Source organism: Cnephaeus nilssonii (genome assembly GCF_951640355.1).
Source record: "Cnephaeus nilssonii genome assembly, chromosome: 14".
Classification (NCBI taxonomy): Eukaryota; Metazoa; Chordata; class Mammalia; order Chiroptera; family Vespertilionidae; genus Cnephaeus; species Cnephaeus nilssonii.
Window position 1 is genome coordinate 57222996 of NC_137085.1, and position 22639 is coordinate 57245634.

A 22639-nucleotide genomic window follows, 5' to 3' on the forward strand; every position below is an offset into this window, starting at 1 on the left:
ACCTTGCTTTGAATTGAGTGCCCGAGAAGGGAGATACTGAGGCCAGCAGGAAGGAATTTCCTTAATTTCCAAGTCCCTGTAAAAATTATTAATAGCCTACTCCACCCTTCCCTTCAATGTTAAAAAGGATGAAATGTCATTCAACTCCTTCTTGCTGGCAAGTCTATGTTTTGTAATGTGCCCTCCCTTCTCTCTCATCCAGCATGTCCTTACATACAATAATTCATCTTTCCACATGTTGGATCTTTCCTACTTTTGCAAAGAAGCATTAATTTCTCTACTGTATTTTTCCACTTTAAACACTCTCTCTTAACCATGCAAATCCCTGTTGCTGCCTTCTTTCTCCTTTCCTTCAAAGATTTCAGAAACACAGTGTAATTTTAACATTAATTATTCACCAGCACACTTCATCTGTTTTACTGTTTAATGTTAAAGCATCCTGCTACATATCTTACTGGAAACCCTGTACACCATGGCACTACTGACCACTCCCTCATTCTTAAAATTCTGTTCTCCCTTTTGATATCCTTCTTCTCCTAGCTTTCCTCCTGACAGTTCATTCTCAGCAGGAATTATAAAAAGCAATCTTTCATCTCCATTATATTCTCTCAGGATTCTCATTTCTGCATTCTTCCCAGTAAACTTTCTATCTGGACCACTTCAGCTATATTCTATCTTTATATCAGTGGTGGCATCTTTAACTTTTACCTTTTCCCCTCTTGGTGTCAGATTAATATATACAGGGTGTCCGTCCCCCCCCAAATGTATACATACACTTTGAATAATTATAAAGGTAGTGTTTATTAAAATACATCTCATTTTCAAAATTGAGCTATCAGCTGTCAAGTGTATATACATTTTTTGGGACATCCTGTATATGTATCTTTAGTCTTATTTCCACAAGTGTTTCACTCCCTCCTCCCCATTCTTCTACTCCCAAATCAACATCTCTTGTATTCTCAGAATCGAATCTAGTCATACAAGCCAAAAGACCTTAGAGTCATACTAGATTCCACCCCCCTCCCTTCACACCCATTCCCATCAACTATCATCTTTACTCCCTGAAGTGCTCTTAAATCCCATCTCTGATTTACACTACTAAGACACCTGCTATAAAGTTCCTCCTGTCCTTCCAATCTCATGTGAACTCCTTAGTAAGGCGGTCCATAACTTAGCTACCAAGTCACTATCATAACTCCCCACTTAAACTCTCATTTTGTGTCTTTATTGTCTGTCTCAACAAAAATGTGTTCAATGAGAACAAAGACCTTATCTTTTTACTTCACTGCTCAATTCTCTGCCTGAGCCAGTGAAGTTAATATTAAAATCTGAATAATTAACTAGTAAACTGGTCTAACCAGTCCAATCTAATCCCCATCATTCACACTGCTTTACAAGGAGGCATCTAAAATTTAAAGTGATTCAATGGCTTCCCATCAAGTTCAGGTTATCCCCACATAAAATATTTTGTGTACCCTTTTCCCTCTAACTTTATGATCTGATAATCTGAAATACAATGCTTGAAATGAAATTTTCTCTACACCTCTGTATATTATTCTAACTGCCTCATATGCCCTTCCCGTCCCTTCATCCATCTAACAAAATTCTTCCTATCATTTAAGATATTGTTCAAGTTATCATAGCCTCTTCCACTCACCTCCCATATAGGATAAAAAGTCACTAAGATAAAAATTGGTCAGAAAAACTTCATATAAGGGAAGAAACGTTAAAAGCATAGAATGCATGCTTTCCTTAACTGTCATTTCATGCAACAAATTTCTGAAAATAACATAATAATGGACCACACTTATAATAGCACTTTATATATGTAATTTACTTTGAGTATTATATGTGTAACATTTAATTTTCTCAACTACCTCATTAGTATATATTATCCATTTTATAGATAAACTTGCAACAGCATCATTAACAGGAATAAAAATTGGTTCATTTTATTTTCTTTACCATTCAACTTATTATTATTATTATTTTTTTTACCATTCAACTTATCTTAAAGATGCTGTATCATTATGAAAAGAAAAGTTTTGCCCTGGCCGGTTTGGCTCAGTTGGTTGGAGCATCGTCCCATGCACTGAGGGGTCTTGAGTTCGATTCCTGTCAGAGCATATACCAGTTTGCAGGTGTGAACACAGGAGGGGACGTATATAGGAGGCAACCAATTGATATTTCTCTCTCTCCCTTTGTCTCTCTATAGTCAATGAAAGCATATCCCCGGGTGAATATTAGAAAAAAAAAAAAAAAAAGAAGAAAGAAACAGTTTTGATAAGTAAACAAAACCTACCCTTTAAAACATTAAAGGAATTATGAGTAAAAGGCAAAATTTAAGCTAAATGGTAAGGTTTCATTATATCTACTCTTCCTTAGTGCAACTGAAAAATTATTTCAGCAGTAAAATTACCTTTCTCTTTCTTCCTCTTCTGGCAGCTTTTGGAGTGGTTATGTCAATTGCTTTAGTCACGTCCTAGAAAAAAATTACAGATGAAATAAAATAAATTTTGCCAAGACTGAAAGAAAATTTCTTAAACTAAAAGTCAAAAGCACACTTCACTAAAACTACTAGGGAAATTGGTTTTGCTTCTCTAACCTTTGAAATTATAAACATTAAGTCTTAACATTATTACCCAGCCTGTGTGGATGAGTGGTTTGAGCATTGACCCATGAACCAGGAGGCCGTGGTTCAATTCAATTCTGGGTCAGGGTACATGCTGGGTTGCAGGCTCAATTCTCAATAGGGTACATGCAGAAGGCATCCAAGCAATGATTTTCTCTCATCACTGATGTTTCTATCTCTCTCTCTCCCTTCCTCTCTCTGAAACCAATAAAATCATTTTCTTAAAAGCCTTAACATTATCATTGTAAGGTCAAAGTAATAGCCAGTTTATTTGCCAAAAAGTAAAAATTCTTTCCTCTGTCAGATCAAATCTAAAGTGATACTTGTTAGCACACCAGAAAGTTCATATTTAAATTTATGAAATCACTTTTTCTACAATAGAGTTCTGAATTTTAAGAGGTGGCTGGGATTTTGGAGATCATCTAATAATCATTTCATGAGGCCTAGAAGGGTTAAATGAGTCTCCTTATTCACAGTTTGAAATAAACCTAGGTTTTTAAAAATCCAGTTCAATGCCCTTTCCAGTACATTCATTACACAAAACCTTACTTTAAAAATATTCCTAACAAATAGTAATCCACTCTCCTATAGGTAGACCTCATATTTTGAACAGCAAAATAACCTCAAATAAAAACATCCATTCATATTAAGGACGCAAAAACTACTTTACAATACAGTATTTAATATTTACACAAGGAAGTAAGTCTTAAATTCTCTCATTCATTATCCAACCACTTTAAAGATTACTTTCTACTTTGCAATCAAATAATCATCTCATTTTATAATTTCTTCCTTGCTACAAAATAGATTTAGAATATAAGAGAAATTAAACATACCTCATTGCTGGCTTTTTCTTCATGGTCAGTATCTTCCTTTGAAACACTAGTTTCTTTTTCTTCAACTTCAACATCAGATGATGCATTTGATTGTTTAGCTGATGCCTATGAACAATTGATTGTATTAATTTCATAAAATAAAACTTTTACCAAATTTAAATTTTTTACCAATGAAAAATCAAAAGCCTGTTCGTAAGAAAGTTAGAAAAGTACCCTCACATTTTCTGTTCCACAGAGCACTTTTAATATATATAATTTTAAAAGTTTTAAATGCTATTGAATTCCTGCAACTGTATACAAGGGCAGAAGACAAAATAGTGAGGCTGAAAGTACAATCACAAATCCCATTCTGATAGTCTAACCAACAAATACCCAAGAAGATACAATGTAAGTTGATTTAGAATAGCACAGTCTATTCAATTACTGAAATATTCTGGAGAGAGAAGCTTAACTATGTAAGACATAAAGCCTTAGATTGATCTATAACTCAATTTAAAATGCAGACTTCGGAGACCCAAACTTAAGTGATTTGTATTTAACAGGTACTGAGGGAGAGTCAATAATCCTCATTTAATTGTAAAAGTAGCCCAGATGGTGTGGCTCAGTGGCTGAGCATCCACCCATGCACTGATTCGATTCCCAGTCAGGGCACATGCCCAAGTTGGGGACTTAGTCACCAGTGGAGGGTGTGCAGGAGGCAGTTGATTGATAATTCTCTCTCATCATTGATGTTTCTCTCTCTCCCTCTCCTTTCAATTCTCTCTAAAATCAATAAAAATATTTTTTAGCCCTAACTGGTTTGGCTCAGTGGAGAGTCAGCCTGCAGACTAAAGGGTCCCAGGCTCGATTCCGGTCAAGGGCATGTACCTTGGTTGCGGGCACATCCCCAGTAGGGGGTGTGCAAGAGGCAGCTGATGAATGTTTCTCTCTCACTGATGAATCTAACTCTATCGCTCTCTCTTTCACTCTGTAAAAAACACAATAAAAATTTTAAAAAATGCTTAAAATATTTTTTTAAAAACCAATAGAACATAATTTAAAAAATTGTAAAAGTAACCCCAGGTTATAGATACTTAAGCAGGTGATCTAGGGGCCTAGACTGTCATAAATACCAACTAAAAAGATGAATAACAGAGGCAACACAGTACACATTGGGAGATGAGGGTAAGCACAGATCTACACGATGATAGCATTATAATCCAAACTGTGTCCCTTTCTAGCTGTATTCCCTTTGGCAAGTCTTTTAAATTGTAAACCCATTTCCTCTTTTGTAAGAAAAGGCAATGCTGATAAACCACAAAATTATTATAAAGTTACAACAAAACACATAAAAATGCCCCCAAATTACTTACAGCACTATAGAAATTTTTATAAATTATGATGGCCAATTTTTTTGCTTGTTTGTTTTATTTCAGTTTGGGCAGCACTGCTTTCACCACACTCTAGGAATGCACCACTGGGGATGTGTTTGGGCGGGACACAGTACATCATGTCAGCACAATCATATTTTTGGTTTCATGCATACAACCAACCAAAAATTTCACGGTGAAATGGGAAATTCCAAGTATATATGGTGAAAATTATTTAAAGATTAAGTAGGTAGATAGGAACAGAGGATAGGGTGACCATGCTGGGCAATCTGGAGGATGAAAAAGACCTTGAAGGTACAGTCACAGGACACAGGATTCAGATGAAGCTATAAAATATTAGTTTTAGGAAACAATTCAACCTCTTTGGACTCTTTACACAGTCAAGGCAATAATGATGGAGACCCACTCATCTATTCTTAGTCATGCAACAAATATTTAGTGAAAACCTATTCTGCCCACAACATATAACAATGGGCATACAACTTCTTTGTTCATGGAGTTAATAGTCTATGGTAATAAAGTACAGAAACAATTATGGTATGGTATGATGAGTTTTTAACAAACACAAGTTTTGGATGATAATGAAAAGCACTTAGGATTATCTAATGGAGCCCTGAAGCATCAATGAATGATTTCAATGTTCCAGATAGAACAGCACCTGAAAAGCTTTCAAAGTGAAGAACAAGCATGGCACATGCAAAGAACCAAAAAAAAAAAATTAAATAGAGATTTAAAAGTAGAATTTGCAAATTTTTCAGTTTATGGCTTTCTCCTTGTTTAGGTTTACTTGTACTTTTCCTAGGGTTTACTATGTCAAGTCTAATATAAGTGAACAAAAACTCTGATCACATGAAAAACAGAAAAAGGAGGTTTAATAAGGCCAATCTTCTAGACACCAAAAACATTAAGTATAATTTGCATAGTGCTATCAGTACTTTTGTTACGTATTTAATTTAACCCATCTGAGGATCATATTCTAATACAATTTTATGGATAAATTTAAAAAAATAAGAAAACACACACCCTTCAAATTATAAACCTAAATTTAAGAGAACAGTACATATGGCTTTATATTCAATGATATGTTAAATAAACTCTCAATCAGATGGAGTTAAACTACAATATATTCCAGTTTTCTGAGATCTTTCAAAAGTTCATCTAGATATTAAAGGTCAACATTCAACCTCACAAATAAGAACAATTTAATCTGAAACTGACATGGTTCTTAAATCAATATTTTCCTACCGCTACAATAGTGAGTATTCCCCAAGACTGTATACATAATACTAAACTAAGTATCATGTAATATGACGCACCTGTTGACTTGAAAATTTCACTTTCGGATTGTTATCTATCTCCCATAAGCCTTCATTAAAGCCTTTTCGTTTATTTGGTTTTCCATACTTTTCCTTATTTTCTGAGTAAGGAAATATATCCTTTGGGCCTAAAAAAGCACTAAAAAAAGGAGAGGGGGGAAAATATGAGTGCAAAGCAATCTCAAAATATGTTATTAAATAGCACTACTATATGATGCAATTATCAAACTTAATCTAAAATGCATTAAAAATCTTACATAAAGTGGTAGACAAGTAATTATATTTAATTTTGAATACTTTTATTAAATTCAGTCAAAGCTATTTATAAAACCAAGTAAGTTAGGGTGGGGGGGAGTGAATGTACATAGAAGATGGCATAAAAGGGATATATGGTGATGGAAAAAATTAAATAAAAAACAAGCAAGTTGCACAACAATGAGAAATACTTAAGGGCATGGAACTGTATACTTTGAAATTGTTAAAATGGGAAATTGTTATATATTGTACAATATAAAAACAAAACTGTGACATGATTGCATTAATAAATACATTTAAATGCACTCCAAATAGAAGTTTATTTTAAAGTAATTTGGTATATTACACAACTCATAAAACACCACCAATACAATATATTCTTATATGCACTTACGTTTTATATTTATACAAATTTTTATTAAAAAGTATTAAGAATCTTACTTTTTCAATAAGGGAATCGAATGTTCTAACTGGTTCGTTGGTTCATTCATACACATGCACAACTTCTTGTATTTGTGGTAACTGTGTCATAAAGTTACCACAAATATATATTTGATAAATATTTATAATTAACATTCATCTCACAGCCAAGAGATTATATTACACATACTTTCTCCATAATGCACACCACAGCCTTCTTAAACTTAGGAACACTAACAGCTCTTCAACACTACATTTGGGGGTCATTATAAATACCAAATGACCAACAAAAAGTACAAATATGCAAAAACCATGGCACTACGTAGACTGCACAAGTACACTTGTTTATAGTATGAGAGCTTAAACAAAAAGGCAAAAGCACTGTCTTGTTTAGCCTCAGCTTGGAATGTGTGCATCAAATTACTCAGACTTTTTTGCCATTTTGCACACTGACATGACCATGAAGGCACCACAAGTATTGATTTAGAATTACAAATTTTACTGAGGAGGTGAATTCAGAAATATGGAATCTGCCAATGAAGCGATTCTATTGTTTTTGTGTGTGTATACACACAGATATATTTACCCCTTATATTTTACTATGTCAGTCAGTTCTGTAGAAGTCTGTCAATTCTATAAAGGTAGATACACACAAGTATGTATTAAGTTTTTGCTGGTATTTGTAGGTTTGACCAGATAAATTTACATGGATTTTTTTTTTCTCAAAAAGGCAGTCCTTTTCTTGCATGACAATATGAGACCATAAAAATGACTGTGTAAGGCCATTTTAACAATGGGAAAAATTATGATTGTTCCATAATCTTTATTTTTTTAAGTATTTTTATTGATTTCAGAGAAGAAGGGAGAGGGAAAGATAGAATACATCCATGATGAGAGAGAATCATGGATCGGCTGCCTCCTGCATGCCCTACACTGGGGATTGAGCCCACAACTCAGGCATGTACCCTGACCAGGAATTGAACCATGACCTCCTGGCTCATAGGTAAGACGCTCAACCACTGAGCCACACTGGCAGGGCTTATAATCTTTAAATATTGTCAAAGCTTTCAACATTATTACTGACAGTGTGCAAGGAAATGAAAAAAAAAAAATAGCAAAACCAATACTTATTTAGTGCATTGTAATTTAAAATATTAGAAACATTTAAACTGTTTCATATCACTGTAAAATTTGTAATAGTTTGAACAGGGCTTGCTGCCCTCTGATCACATATCTTATGATATGGAGTGAGCATATTTTCTATGCTTTAGCAAACTGTAATACTCCTAAGTATGATCAGCCTCCAACATGTTATTCTTTGCACTACCTTCAGTGATGTGTAATATCTTTAAATAGAGGCCCAGTGCACAAAATTCGTGCACGGGGGTGTGTCCCTTAGACCAGCCTGCACCCTCTCCAATCTGGGAACCCCTCGAGGGATGTCTGGCTGCCCAATCCCGGTAGGATGGGGCCTAAATGGGCAGCCAAACATCCCTCTTACAATCCAGGACTGCTGGCTCCCAACTGCTCGCCTGCCTGCCTTCCTGATTGCCCCTAACCACTTCTGCCTGCCAGCCCGATCACCCCCTAACCACTCCCCTGCCAGCCTGATTGATGCCTAACTGCTCCCCTGGCAGCCTGTTTGCCCCTAACTGCCCTCCCCTGCAGGTCTGGTCATCCCTAACTGTCCTCTCCTGCAGGCCTGGGTCCCCCCAACTGCCCTTCCCTGCAGGCCCAGTCGCCCCCAACTTCCCTCCTCTGCCAGCCTGGTCAGCCCTAACTGCCCTCCCCTGCTGGCCTGATCGCCCCCAACTGCCCTCCCTTGCAGGCCTGGTCCCTCCCAACTGCCCTCCCCTGCTGGCCATCTTGTGGTGGCCATCTTGTGTCCAGATGGGGGCAGCCATTTTGTGTTGGTGTGATGGTCAATTTGCATATTACTCTTTTATTAAATAGGCTGTTTTTGTTGGCACTTCTGAGGCCTTCATGTTATAAACAGAAGGCTAAAAAAATTCACACGTAAAAAGATGCTCAATATCATTAGCTATCAGTGAAATGTAAATCAAAACCACAATGAGGTACTACCTTTACACCCAAATGGATAGCTCTAATAAAACAGATAGGTAAGAACAAGTCTTGGGAAAGCTACAGAAAAATTGGAACCCTAATACACTGCTGGCAGGAAGGTGTCAGCTGATTTTTTAAAAGTCTGAAAATTCCGCCGAAACCGGTTTAGCTCAGTGGATAGAGCGTCTGCGGACTGAAAGTTCCCAGGTTCGATTCCAGTCAAGGGCATGTACATTGGTTGCGGGCACATCCCCGCAGGGGGGTGTGCAGGAGGCAGCTGGTCGATGTTTCTCTCACATCAATGTTTCCAGCTCTCTATCCCTCTCCCTTCCTCTCTGTAAAAAATCAATAAAATATATTAAAAATAAATAAATAAATAAAATAAAAGTCTGACTATTGCTCAAAAGATTAAACATAAAATTACCCTTTGACCTAGGAATTCAACTCTTACAGGAATGCAAACATGTCCACACAAAAACTTATACACAAACTAGAGGCCCAGTGCACAAAATTCGTGCACAGGGGGTGTGTCCCTCAGCCCAGCCTGCACTCTCCAATCTGGGATCCCTCTCACAATCCAGGACTGCTGGCTCCCAACTACTAGCCTGCCTACTTTCCTGATTGCCCAAACCTCTTCTGCCTGCCAGCTAATTGATGCCTAACTGCTCCCCTGCCAGCCTGATCACCCCTAACTGCCCTCGCCTGCAGGCCTGGTCACTCCTAACTGCCCTTCCCTGCAGGCCTGGTCCCCCCAAACTGCTCTTCCCTGGAGGCCTGGGTCCCCCCCCCCAACTGCCCTACCCTGCAGGCCTGGTCATCCCCAACTTCCTTCCTCTGCCGGCCTGGTCACCCCTAACTGCCCTCCCCTGCAGGCTTGATCGCCCCCAACTGCCCACCCTTGCAGGCCTGGTCCCTCCCAACTGCCCTCCCCTGCTGGCCTGATCGCCCACAACTGCCCTCCCTTGCAGGCCTGGTCCCTCTCAAATGCCCTCCCCTGCTGGCCATCTTGTGGTGGCCATCATGTGTCCACATGGGGGTAGCCATATTTGTGTTGGAGTGATGGTCAATTTGCATATTACTCTTTTATTAGATAGGATGTTTGTAGCAAAACAATCCAGACATTTAGCAAATGATGAATTGGTAAATATGGTACATCAATACAATGAAACATTTGCAATGAAAAGAAATGAAGTACTAACACATGCTATAATACAGACTAGTAGCCCTACGCACGAATCCGTGTGCCAGTAGCTCTATGCGGGGCCTGGCCGCTCCGCGCCCGCTGCCCAGCAGCCCAGGGGCCCATCCGTGCCCTGGCCTGGCCAGAGGCCCATCTGCAGCCAGGCGAACACTTGCCTTGTCGCCAGAGCGACGACGCAAGCTATCCTCCCCCCACCCCCCACCCCGGGTCACTCTGTGCCCGCTGCCCAGACCCTCTGCGGCCAGGGTGGAATGCTTGCCTCATCACTGCAGTGACAAAGTAAGCATTCCGCCAGGCTGCTCACGCTGCTCGCTCTCAGCGGCTGCCCCCCCAGGACTGGGGGACTCCGGCGGGACTGAGAGGACTGGGCGCCACCATCTTGTGGCTATGAGTGCTGCCATCTTTGTGACGGAATAACATTAATTTGCATATTACCCTTTTATTAGATAGGATGATCCTTGAAAACATGCTAAATAAAAAAGCCAGTCATGCCTTAGCTGGTTTGGCTCAGTGGGCAAAGCTTAGCCTGCAGACTGAAGGGTCCCGGGTTTGATTCAGGTCAAGGGCACATGGCCAGGTTGCGCATTTGATCCCCAGTTGGGGGTGTGCAGGAGGCAGCTGATCGATGGCTCTCTCTCATCATTGATGTTTCTATCTCTCTCCCTCTCTCCCCTCCTTTGAAATCAATAAAAATATATTTTCAAAAAATTAAAATTAAAAATTAAAAAGTCAGTCATTAAAGACCACATGTTGTACAGGTCCATTTACTTGAAATGTCCAAAGGAGGCAAGATGGGAGGGAAAACAGGAGAAATGGGAAGTATCTGCTAATGGGTACAGGGTTTCTTTTTGGGTGTTAAAAATGTTTTAGAAGAGCAAATGGCTGCACTGCTACCTGGATATACTAAGATCTATTAAATTGTGCACTTCAAATTGGTTGGGATATAAATTATATTTCAATAAAGCTGTTAAAATATTTTTCAGTGAATGCCACATCCTAGCAAATAAAATAAAAATTATCCATAATTTTATCAACTAGATAGGCACTGTTTTCAGATATTTTAGTTGTATATATACACATAAATATGTAATTTTAATGTATATGGAAATAAATTTTAATGCATATGGAAATATACATTAAATATACACACTCATCTATAAATGTTTCTCAAATTAAAGTAAACATCTTCTCATATCAACAATTACCTGACAGCTACATACTATTTCATTAATTAATTTGTCTATTATTGGGCTTTCTATATCCAATTTTCTATTATAAAATAATTCAGCTGTATTAAAAAATATATTGCGCAATCTTTGAACATATCTCCAAAATAAATTCTAAGTAAAACTATTGGGCGGGGGAAAAAGAATTCTTGGGTCAAAGGATATGCTTAAGACAAAAAAATCATGGTGAATGAAAAAAGAATCCTCTCATGTGCTCACCACGAAAAATAAATAATAATTATGGGATATGATGGGAGTATTAGCTAACACTATGGTGGTAATCATATTACAATACATAAATGTATCAAATTAACTTACCTCCAATTTTGGCAATATATGTCAATTACATTTTAATAAAAAACATTAACAACACATAGAATCCTGGGTGGGAGGGAGGGGATGCAATCACAAAGGTTTGGTGAATAGGACCCAGATTAGCTTTTAGAAAGCCATTGCTGGTCCCCAAGGGTACAAACTTATGCGGCTGTGGCTGATTCATCCCTCAAAACACTCAAGTGGCAAATCTCAAAGAAAACATATCAAAACATTAACAGGGTTAGGGATTGTCGTTAAAAAATATGAGTAAAAATGCTTCTTTTGTAGAGAACTCTTTTATGTTGTTAAAAAATATTATTTTAGCAATAAAAAAATATGTAGTAATTCAAACCAAGTAACCCAACCAAATTCCCAAACTGAAAGAAACCTTAGGGGATCACAACAGCAGAGCCTCATCTCTTGACAATGTTCCTTAGAAAGGTTTCAGAGTTTCCTTTATCCACTGTAGTTTTTCAAACATCTACTAATACTGACGCCATATCCCTATACATAAAAAAGAACTCAGACATCAAATATCAATGTCAAAGCCTATAAGAACCAAGGCTAATGTAAAATATCCTAAGAAAATAACAAATCACTAACTACAGTACTAATTTTACAATTCTGAAGGAACTGAAAACCTTCAAGTGCTTTGTTACATGGCATACTCCTAAAGGCCATAAATGTTTTTCTGTATATTCCAGGTTTCACAGATCGTAGTACATAGAAAAAGCAGCTATTTCTCTAAATTCACTTTTTTGTAAACAATGTGTATACCAACAAGTAAACATATATCCCTCACAAAAGCTGTTACCACACCTAGAATTCTTCCTTTAAGGCGAACCTTAAGTCGAATATAAAACATGGGAAAGCTTATCAGAGCTAAAGATATCAAACTCAAAACTGTTAAATATTACTAAATAGAAAGTTCTATTTTTTAAATTCTAACTTGCTGTTTCTTTTTTAATTGAATCATAAAATCTGACACATATCCTACCTAATAAAATGGTAATATGTAAATTACCATCACTCCGCTACGCCCACAATTGGGCCAGAGGGAGGTGCAGGGGGCGGGACTCGGGGTGGCCGGGGTAGCCGATTGGGCCAGTGGCGGCGCGAGCTCAGCGTCTGCGCCATGGCTGTGCTGCGGCACAGAAGGGGCCTCTGGGGCAGCAAGCTCACGTCCCGCTGCGGACCATCAAAAGCGTGGGAGCTGGGTGCCTGTCCGCTGGTGCACCAGGCCTTTCAGAAGCCTTCGCCGCCAGAGGCTTCTGAAAGGCCTGGTGCCGGAGCAGACAGGCACCCAGCTCCCCCGCGATCGAAAGCAAAAGCGTGTAGGGGACCCTACACGTGCATGATTCAATCATGCACTGGGCCTCTAGTTGTTTTATAACTAGGTCTTGTATTTTACAACAGCATGCATTCTTTTACAATAGAATATGATTCAACAGACAAGTGAATATACATCTATTACGTGCCATGAACCTGCTGTTACAGAGATGAATAAACAGCTCCTCTCATTACTTGGTATTAGGCTTACGCGAAACTAGACAAATCCCACACCAACACATGCAGCTTTGGCTAGAGTACAGAAGCTGTACAGAAGCACAGATGAAGAAGAAAATAAAATCCTATTCTGTGATTCATTCCTTTATTCTTTTTTCATGGACAGGTTATAAGAAAAATTAGGACATTACCAGTACCTCATATTCATTTTCCCTCCTAAAACTATAGATTAGGCAGGTTTTAAAACAGCCTGCATTCAACCTGTTTGTGTTAAAAAAGAGAGAAAAGAGCAGTAAGATAAAAGAAGCAAAAACACCATCTTCATTTAAATTTTCTAGACTTTAGAGAAATAGTTAGATCTAAGTGAAGAGTATTCCCTCAATTAGCAATGGTGGTAATTAGCAAAACTCACACTGCATGCCAAACAATTTAATAACACTACAATTATTAGTCTTGGAAAAATAATATGCAACATTATCTTTAATTAAGAGCTGATATTTAGTGTTTAATACATGCAATCACCATTCCAAGCATTTTTTATTTATCATTATTTTTTAATCACCACCAGAGGATATTGAGGATATTTTTTCCCATGGATTTTTAGAGAGTGGGAGAAAGGGGGAAAAGAACAAGAAGAAGAGGGTGGGGGAGAGAGAGACAAACATCATTGTGAGAGTGAGAGAGAGAGAGAGAGAGAGAGAGAGAGAGAGAGACAGACAGACATACATACATACATCATGGATTGGTTGCCTCCCCTGACCAGGGCTGGGATCAAACCTGCAACCCAGTTATGAGGCCTTGACCAGGAATTGAACCCTTCGGTCCACAGGCCAACACTCTAACCACTGAACCAAACCAGCCAGGGTGTTCCAATCATTTTCCATGTAATATCCTATTTGCACCCCAAAATTGTTCCCATTTTACAAATAATAAAAGGACACAAGGTTAAGTAATCTGCCCAAGGTCATATATTATATAGCAGGTTAAATGGCAGTCAGGATTTAAAGACAGCCTTCTGATCTAATTGGCTTAAACACTATATAAATGTTGGTTAATGGAAGCAAATTCATAATCAACAAATTATTTTATCTAGGACATAGAGCTTGCAATCTATCACCAAATATTTATTTAACTACTATGTTCCAGGCACTTAAGTGATCACAAACAATAAAAATAAGTTCCCTACTCTCCATGCTCTTCACTTGTGGGTGAAGCAAACAGGAAAAAATTCAATCGTCATTGCAATCAATAAAATAAACATAAAAAGAAAGATCTGAGCTAAGATCCAGACTTTAAAAATCTGAAGGCATTTTCCAACAAAGGGAAAAACAAGCAAGAAGGACCCGAGACAAAATAAAGTATATTTATGTAACAGTGAAAAACATGTGATGAGGTTGGAGAGGTAATAATTCATATAGGGTTTCATAAATTGCATTTGTAGACAAAATTTGCAGGTTTTGTTGGTTGGTAACATTCGTAAGGGAACCATTGCAGGTTTATAGACAGGAAAACGACATGATCTGACAGGGATGTACCTAGTAAAGATCACTTGGACTATATATGAAGAGTAGAAACTGAGACCAAGATAGGGTTAGGAAACTATTTGCAAGAGTAATTGTGGCACGGACTTGAGTTGTAGCAGAGGATATGGAGAAGAGTGGACAGATCAGGATGCACTTTAAAGGAAAAGAACAAGACCTGCTGACTATATGTGGGAAGGGGAAAAACTGTAATATGTAATAAAGGAAAACACCAAGACTTTTGGCTCCAGAAAAGCATTGGGTCCATGTCAGTCTCATTCACTAAGAATCCGTTTTAAAGTTGTTAGTTTTAAGATATTAAGTATATGGTCAGAGTTGGTATACACTTATTGTTGTCTAATATTCAAAACTTGATTGCTGGATGAATTTACTGTAAATGTTGTAAAACACTAAGAAAATTCAGACATTTTCATAAAAAAGTTATAAAAGGATTCTGCTCTAAATTCACAACAAAAATATCTTAATTTATACAATGTAAAAAGCCTCACTGTTAAATGTTAGAGAAGGTATGATCATTCGTCATCTAAACTTAATGTAAGAATGAACTATGTGTTCTACAAAACAATGAGTATATAAAAGTTATGAATAAGCACAGTTTTCTAAATTGCTATTTTATCTTCTATGTTCCTCCTTTCCCATCTCTCTAACTACAGGCCATTAGAATAAACTCCCATTTATGCAAAATCCAAATTGAAATGTTCAAATAACCACCCTCCCAACTTTTGGGGATGGGGGATAGGCAAATCACCAAAGACCTAGTTTCTAAAATCTAACCTGAGGTAAAAAAGTCACCAGACTGACAGATACAGCAGCATGGCCTTTCCAAAGATAAATGGTATACTTATAAGAACACTAAGGCACAAAACATTACCAGTGCATTTTGAAATGAAATGTATTATTAGCTTAATTTTAAAATTACATTCCAATTCCTTGAACATATTCACATTTCTTAAATACTAGTAATTCATTGTCTACAAGGGTGGGGAACCTTTTTCTGCCAAGGGTCATACAAAATTATCAACTTAAAAATTATGTAGCTATGCTCCCAGGTATATCTAATTTTGAGTCCCACCTGCAGTTGCCTTGGTAGGGCCAAACCAAATGATACTGCAGGCCGGATATTCCCCACCCCATGGTCTACATTAACCAAACTATGCTTATGAAAGTTTAGTAGTTGGTGCAGTTTGATTTCAAGTTTACAGATAAAATGTAAAAATTTTCATTTAAAAAAAAAACATATATTTTATTGATTTTTTACAGAGAGGAAGGGAGAGGGACAGAGAGTTAGAAACATCCATGAGAGAGAAACATCAATCAGCCCCTCATGCACACCCCCCACTGGGGATGTGCCTGCAACCAAGGTACATGCCCTTGACCGGAATCGAACCTGGGACCTTTCAGTCCGCAGGCCGATGCTCCATCCACTGAGCCAAACCAGCTAGGGCTAAAAATTTTCATTTTTAAATGTTGGTGAAGGTCTGACCACTTTTCATTTAAATTTAACATAAGAATGAACTATATGTTCTATAAAACTATAACAATATATATGTATAAAATCTGTTCCATTTCAGAAAAATTAAATAATTCTAAACTTGTAAAACTGAAAAATTCTATGAAACGTCTATTCCCATTATTCTAATAGTATTTCCAAACTTCACATACATAAAAATCATCTAGAAGGACCCAGCCAGTGTTGCTCATGGTTGAGCATCCATCCATGCACCAGGAGGTCCCTGGTTCCATTCCAGGTCACGCCCAGGTTGTGGGCTCGATCCCCAGTAGGGGTGTGCAGGAGGCAGCCGATCAGTGATTCACTCTCATCCTGTTTCTATCCCGCTCTCGCTCTCCTTTCCTCTCTCAGAAACCAATCCTACCTAATAATGGATGAATATGCAAATTGACCATACCTTCGCTATGCTCACGATTGGCCAGGAAGCGCGGGGGGGGCGGGACTCGGGGTGGCCGATTGGGCCGGCGGGACGCTGAGCTCGCGTCTGCGCCATGGCTGTGCTGCGGCACAGAAGGGGCCTCTGGGGCAGCGAGCCCACGTCCCGCCGCGGACCATCAAAAGCGGGGGAGCTGGGTGCCTGTCCGCTCTGGCACCAGTGGACAGGCACCCGGCTCCTCCGTGATCAAAGCGAAAGCGTGGGAGCTGGGTGCCTGTCCGCTCCGGCACCAGGCCTTTCAGAAGCCTCCGCCGCGCCGGAGGCTTCTGAAAGGCTTGGTGCACCAGCGGACAGACACCCAGCTCCCCCGCGATCGATAGCGGGGAGCTGTGTGTCCGTTCCGGCACCAGCGGACCCCCTTCCATCAAAAGCGGGGAGCAGGCTGCTAGCAGTGTCCACGGAGCGTGCTAGGCTTTGCGGGGCAGTGGATATGGCCTGGATGGCAGGTTAGTCCTAGGGGACCCTACACGTGCATGATTTAATCATGCACTGGGCCTCTAGTAAAAACATATTTTTGCATGTCAACTAAAGTTCCCATGTGATGCTGGCACAGCTTGACCTGGTACCACACTTTGGAACCCTTGTTCTAATAAACAGTATGCAAATATTTCATTAAAAGATGCCTTTCCTGCCAGTGTGGCTCGGAAGGTTGAACACTGACCTATGAACCAGGAGATCATGGCTCAATTCCCAGTCAGGGCACATGCCCGGGTTTTTCCCTAATACATTTATGGAACAGTTTTTAAATAGTATATTATCCCATGGAATCAGAAATTCATAATTTCTTACAAAATTAAGTATTTATATATAGGATATTCCTAAACTCAACTCAAAATAATTATGTTGAAGGCCAAATTCTAGACTCAAAACTATATTTTAAATCCTTATTGTTGAAAGTATTACCTATGTCCTCTTTTTTTCCCCATGGACCCCTTCTAGCCATTCCTCCCCCTGGCCTTCACCACACTACTGTCTGTGTCAAAACTATATTTTAAAGAAAATAATTATGTGGCATTGTATGATACCATTAATATGAAACATCTAGATTTGGCAAATCTAAACAGTAAAATAGTGGTTGTCTAGGGTTAGGGAGGGAATGGAGAATGAACACTAATAGTTATGGAAGTAAATATACTAAAATCCACTGATTTACACTCTTTAAACAAGTAAAATTTATGACACAAATTAAATCTCAATAAAGCTGTAAAATAAATTATAGAAAAGTTCATATAGTAGCTAAGCAACAATAAAGCAAATGTTGCCATTGTAGACTCTTTTTTTTTTTTAATATATTTTATTGATTTTTTACAGAGAGGAAGAGAGAGGGATAGAGAGTTAGAAACATCGATGAGAGAGAAACATCGATCAGCTGCCTCTTGCACAACCCCTACTGGGAATGTGCCCGCAACCAAGGTACATGCCCTTGACCGGAATCGAACCTGGGACCCTTGAGTCCACAGGCCGACGCTCTATCCACTGAGCCAAACCGGTTTCGGCCATTGTAGACTCTTAGGAATACATAATTCTAATTAGAATATCAATACTTTTGTTTCTCCTGCTCCCAAGTAAACAAGTACATGTTACCAAAATTATGGCAAATTCTAAACTTCAGGTCCAAAATTCAATGAAATTATATATAATATTTGTAAGGACATTAAATTAAAGGTATGCAGGATATTATTTTCCAAAATTAATGAGATAGCCCTTAGAGCACTGGTTCTCAACCTTTCTAATGCCGCGACCCTTTAATGCAGTTCCTCATGTTGTGGTGACCCCCAACCGTAAAATTATTTTCCTTGCTACTTCATAACTGTAATTTCATAATTGTAATGTAAATATCTGTGTTTTCCAATGGTCTTAGGCTCTACAGCAGCGGTTCTCAACCTGTGGGTTGCGACCCACAGGTTGAGAACCACTAGCAGGTTTGCCTAAGACCATCGGAAAACACAGATATTTACATTACGATTCATAACAGTAGCAAAATTACAGTTATGAAGTAGCAACGAAAATAATTTTATGGTTGGGGGTCACCACAACATGAGGAACTGTATTAAAGGGTCGCGGCATTAGGAAGGTTGAGAACCACTGCCTTAGAGTAATCTTATGTACCTGGAAGTAAACAGTTCAATATTCAGTTGTAATTTTAAAAATTAATTTGTTTCACCAAATCGGGTTCTCTGCCCACTTATGCACCAGAGGCAACAGAACAGTCACAGTGTTTCTCAGGACCGGACCATATAAATACAGAGGGAACTATCCAGATTTCTTCTCACCTTTTCCACTGTATACTGTTTGTATGATTAATATAACAAAGCCTAAAATAAGGTGCCAGATTGTCCTTATAAAAAGCACTTATACTAGCCCAGCTGGTGTTGCTCAGTGGTTGTGCATTGACCCAGGAACCAACAGTGGTTCATTACCAGTCAGGGCACATGCCTGGGTTGAGACTTGATCCCCAGAAGGGGGTGTGCAGGAGGCATCTAATTGATGATGTTTCTCTCTCATCAGTGTTTCTCTCTATACCTCTCCTTTCCTCTCTCTAAAAATCAGTAAGAACGTATTTTTTTTTTAAAAAAAGGACTTATACTAAATATGAATGCTACATGCCTTAAATCTTCATTTATATACTTTCATCCATCAGTTCTTCTTCTAGTTGCTGAGAAGATCCATATATAGCTTTCTTTATGATTAAGGAAACATCTCTTCCAATAAAAGTTAAAACCTATAGTGTCTAATTTTTCAACCCTAAAAATAAATTTTAAAAGGGACACTTGAAGACTTTTTCCAAAGTTCAAAGATGATTTTAAATTTTTTATTCCTTTACTATTTCCCCTTTAAATTAATCTCTACTTGTTTTTCATTTTATGTCCAATGACCCTGCTAAATTAACTTTGATTTGCCTTTAAAGCTAAAAGGACTTACGTCTCGTGAGTCCCAAAGAAAAAAATGGGTAGTTTGTTTGTTGGTGGTTTCACAGCTCCATCAGGAACTTCATCTACCTAAAAGAGCAGAAAAATTAAAATATTTTAAATCATACATTCTTCAATACAACAGAATAAACTGAAAACAAAACATCCAAAACAGATCTGATATAACGTGAACCAGTTCTACAAGTCCATAATCCCTTATCCCCATTTTTGAAACGCAAGCAGCTCTAAAAACCAAGTTATTTCTAAAAAGTCATTCAGTGGCAAAACCTTATCTGACAGGGAAGCTAGTCCATTTCTTTTTGTCCACCTAGTGTTTCTACAGATGCTCCTCTGAAGAAATATTGTGCTAGATTATTTTGTGCCACCAGAGACCCTATCAGGAGCAAAATATATGGTATATATGTACCATCATTACCTTTCTAAAATCCCCAAATTCTGAATTTTTAAATATATCTGACCCTAAGCATTTTAGATAGTGGAGTATAAACCCGTTCAAAAATCCTAAATTGTATTTCTACAGGAAGGCTATACAAATATTGAAGTAATGTAAAATAGACTGTAACAAAAGCTTATAGTAGTGTTTCTCAAAGTCTGAAACATATTCTGAAAAGGTCTTATACCTACATGGCTGAATCACATGAAGTTACTTGTTCCTTTTTTCTCTTTCAATCCTAACTAACTAAGGAAGAAAGCATCCGGTGCTGTTACCTCTAACATATCTATGATACTATTGCTTATTAATAAAGGAAAGCAGATCTCAGAGTTAAAGCCATCAGGCAGTAGTATCTAGCCACAATTTTTAAAAATTTCTATTTTGTTTCATTATTAATTTAAACTTCATAATAACATTTCCCCCCTAATTTCAAAGACACTTTAATTTAAAAATCAGTTCACTCTGTTAAGGAGAGAGCAGACCATCAGAGGACCTACTATGCTCTGCAAGCATTATTACCATGTTGAAGAAAAGACCATTGGGATGATTTCACTGGCAGTCTGAAGGTTTCAGGCATCAATAGAATCATTATCACCCAACACTTTTAGGGGCTTGTCTCATCTATCTGATCAATAACTATTTTACCTGTCATTTCAACTTTATCAGAAAGCCCCAAGAATTATGCAAATCCTTAGAGGCCTTAAGATAACGGATATTTTGTCAAACCAATTGATATGCTTGTTTCAGCTAGCAAACAGCTTTAAAAGTCTGTAAAAAATGTCTAGTACCTACAGAGTTTAATAAATGTTAGAGGCAATTTTTAAAAGTCGACTTTAGCCCTGGCCGGTTTGGCTCAGTGGATAGAGCATCAGCCTGCAAACTGAAGGGTCCCGGGTTCAATTCCAGTAAAGGGCACATGCCCAGGTTGCGGGCTCGATCCCCAGGGTGGGGTGTGCAAGAGGCAAACAATGATTCTCATCATTGATGTTTCTATCTCTCTCTCCCTCTCTGAAATCAATAAAAAAAATTTTTTTTAATAAAATTTGACTTTAAAGATGATTAATACTGGTATAGGATTAAAAGAATGTACAAGACATAAAAATTAATGAAATTTGGGATATGTAAACAGAAAATGTTAAAATCAAAATAGGAACAGATGGTTGTCACTGTCACTGCTGAGACCTTAAATACATATTCTAAACTCTAAAGCAAAGACTTCTAATTTGTAAGACTGGAAAGAAGACAGAAAAAGGAATATAATTCTTGGACATAAATAATCAAAATTCATTCACTTCTAAGAAAAAAAGGAGAAAAGCAAATACAAATGAACTTGTTAAATATAGAACTTACTAAATAAAGGAAAATACTCTGGCTCTCCTAAGGCTAGTTTATTTTGCTTTTATCAGCAGTAACCTTACTCACCTGACATACTGAAGCATGTGGGGAGAACGATTTGGAAGAGTAAATAACTTTTAAAACATTTTCATTTGGCTTTTAACTGTATTATGGCATAGAAATCTGAAAATAAATGTATCCCATTACCTAAGATAACACCTCAAAATAAATAAATAAGGATGCTAAAACCATAAGTATCTCAGAGGGGTCTTAAACCTGCCAAGCTTCCCTGTGCTCCATTTAAACATGAAACAAAGTGTTTTGTAAGTGCATTAGTATGCACTAAGTACTGTGGGGATATAAAGAAGTTCAGTTTACATCTACTGCCCTTAAGAAGCTTTCAATCTATTTGGAAGTTAAGGTGTGCATGTAAGAGATGATCAGAAAGGAAATAGTGTCAAATATATAGACAAGAATTATGATTAAGGATTGTTCAAGTAAGATTCCACTGAAAAGGTAGCCTTGATAGACTAACAAGGGGTGGTGAATTTTTCCAGATTGGGGAAAGAAATTGTAAACCTGAGTCTGTAAAGAACTAGATGGGTAAAATCAAGCAATATTTTATTATTTGCATAGGCCTCAATAACTCGTGATTCTCTGTAACTAAATAGGTTATGTTTCATCCAGCTGCCATAATTTTAATTATCTTTAAGAAACAACAATCCTCAAAGAAGTGTAAATTAGTGGCAATTTCAACCTTACAATATCACATTTATATTTAAGAATTTTTGAGCTTATTAACCTAATAGGCCTCAACATTTTCTAGGTTCCATCATTACCTTAGAACCTGAGTCCTACCATACACTAACAAAAATAGCACTTTTTCTGAAAATGACACTTATGACGATCTCAATTCCTAAATGTCTCACACACACACACACACACACACACACACACACACACACAGACCCATCCTGGGTCCTTCATCACCTCTGTACCACTAGATGTGCACCCAGGGGTCTGGGTCAACTCCGCCTTTTGCCCCTATGAAACAAAGAGCAAAACAACTTCTTTAAGGTCATGAGGCTAACTTCATGAATAAAAACGCGAAACTAAATTTCCTGCACTTTCCTTGGTGCTAACCTACTGTGCAATATCCATGACTACCTAGTCCTAATCCCTTTATTAAACAAGCAAATACAGAAGGCCTCATCAACTAAACTACAAAACATGAAAAGTACCTGCACATCCAGTTTAATCACACATCTCTTCAACATCCAAAAGTTTGTCTAATTCCCTTGCTATTATGCATC

General features: G+C 37.9%; 1 protein-coding gene across 4 annotated transcripts in view; it reads right to left on the minus strand.

Annotated features, from left to right (window-relative positions):
• The window catches only part of PSIP1 (PC4 and SRSF1 interacting protein 1), a 43369-nt gene that overhangs the window by 19415 nt on the left and 1315 nt on the right, over positions 1–22639 (minus strand). For all 4 annotated transcript variants that reach the window (XM_079790218.1, XM_079790219.1, XM_079790220.1 and 1 more), the window contains exons 3-6: positions 19551–19627; positions 6155–6293; positions 3469–3573; positions 2420–2482 (exon numbers count right to left, since the gene is read on the minus strand). In XM_079790218.1, coding sequence (XP_079646344.1) covers positions 2420–2482; positions 3469–3573; positions 6155–6293; positions 19551–19627 — 384 coding nt within the window. The remainder of the gene's footprint in view (positions 1–2419; positions 2483–3468; positions 3574–6154; positions 6294–19550; positions 19628–22639) is intronic.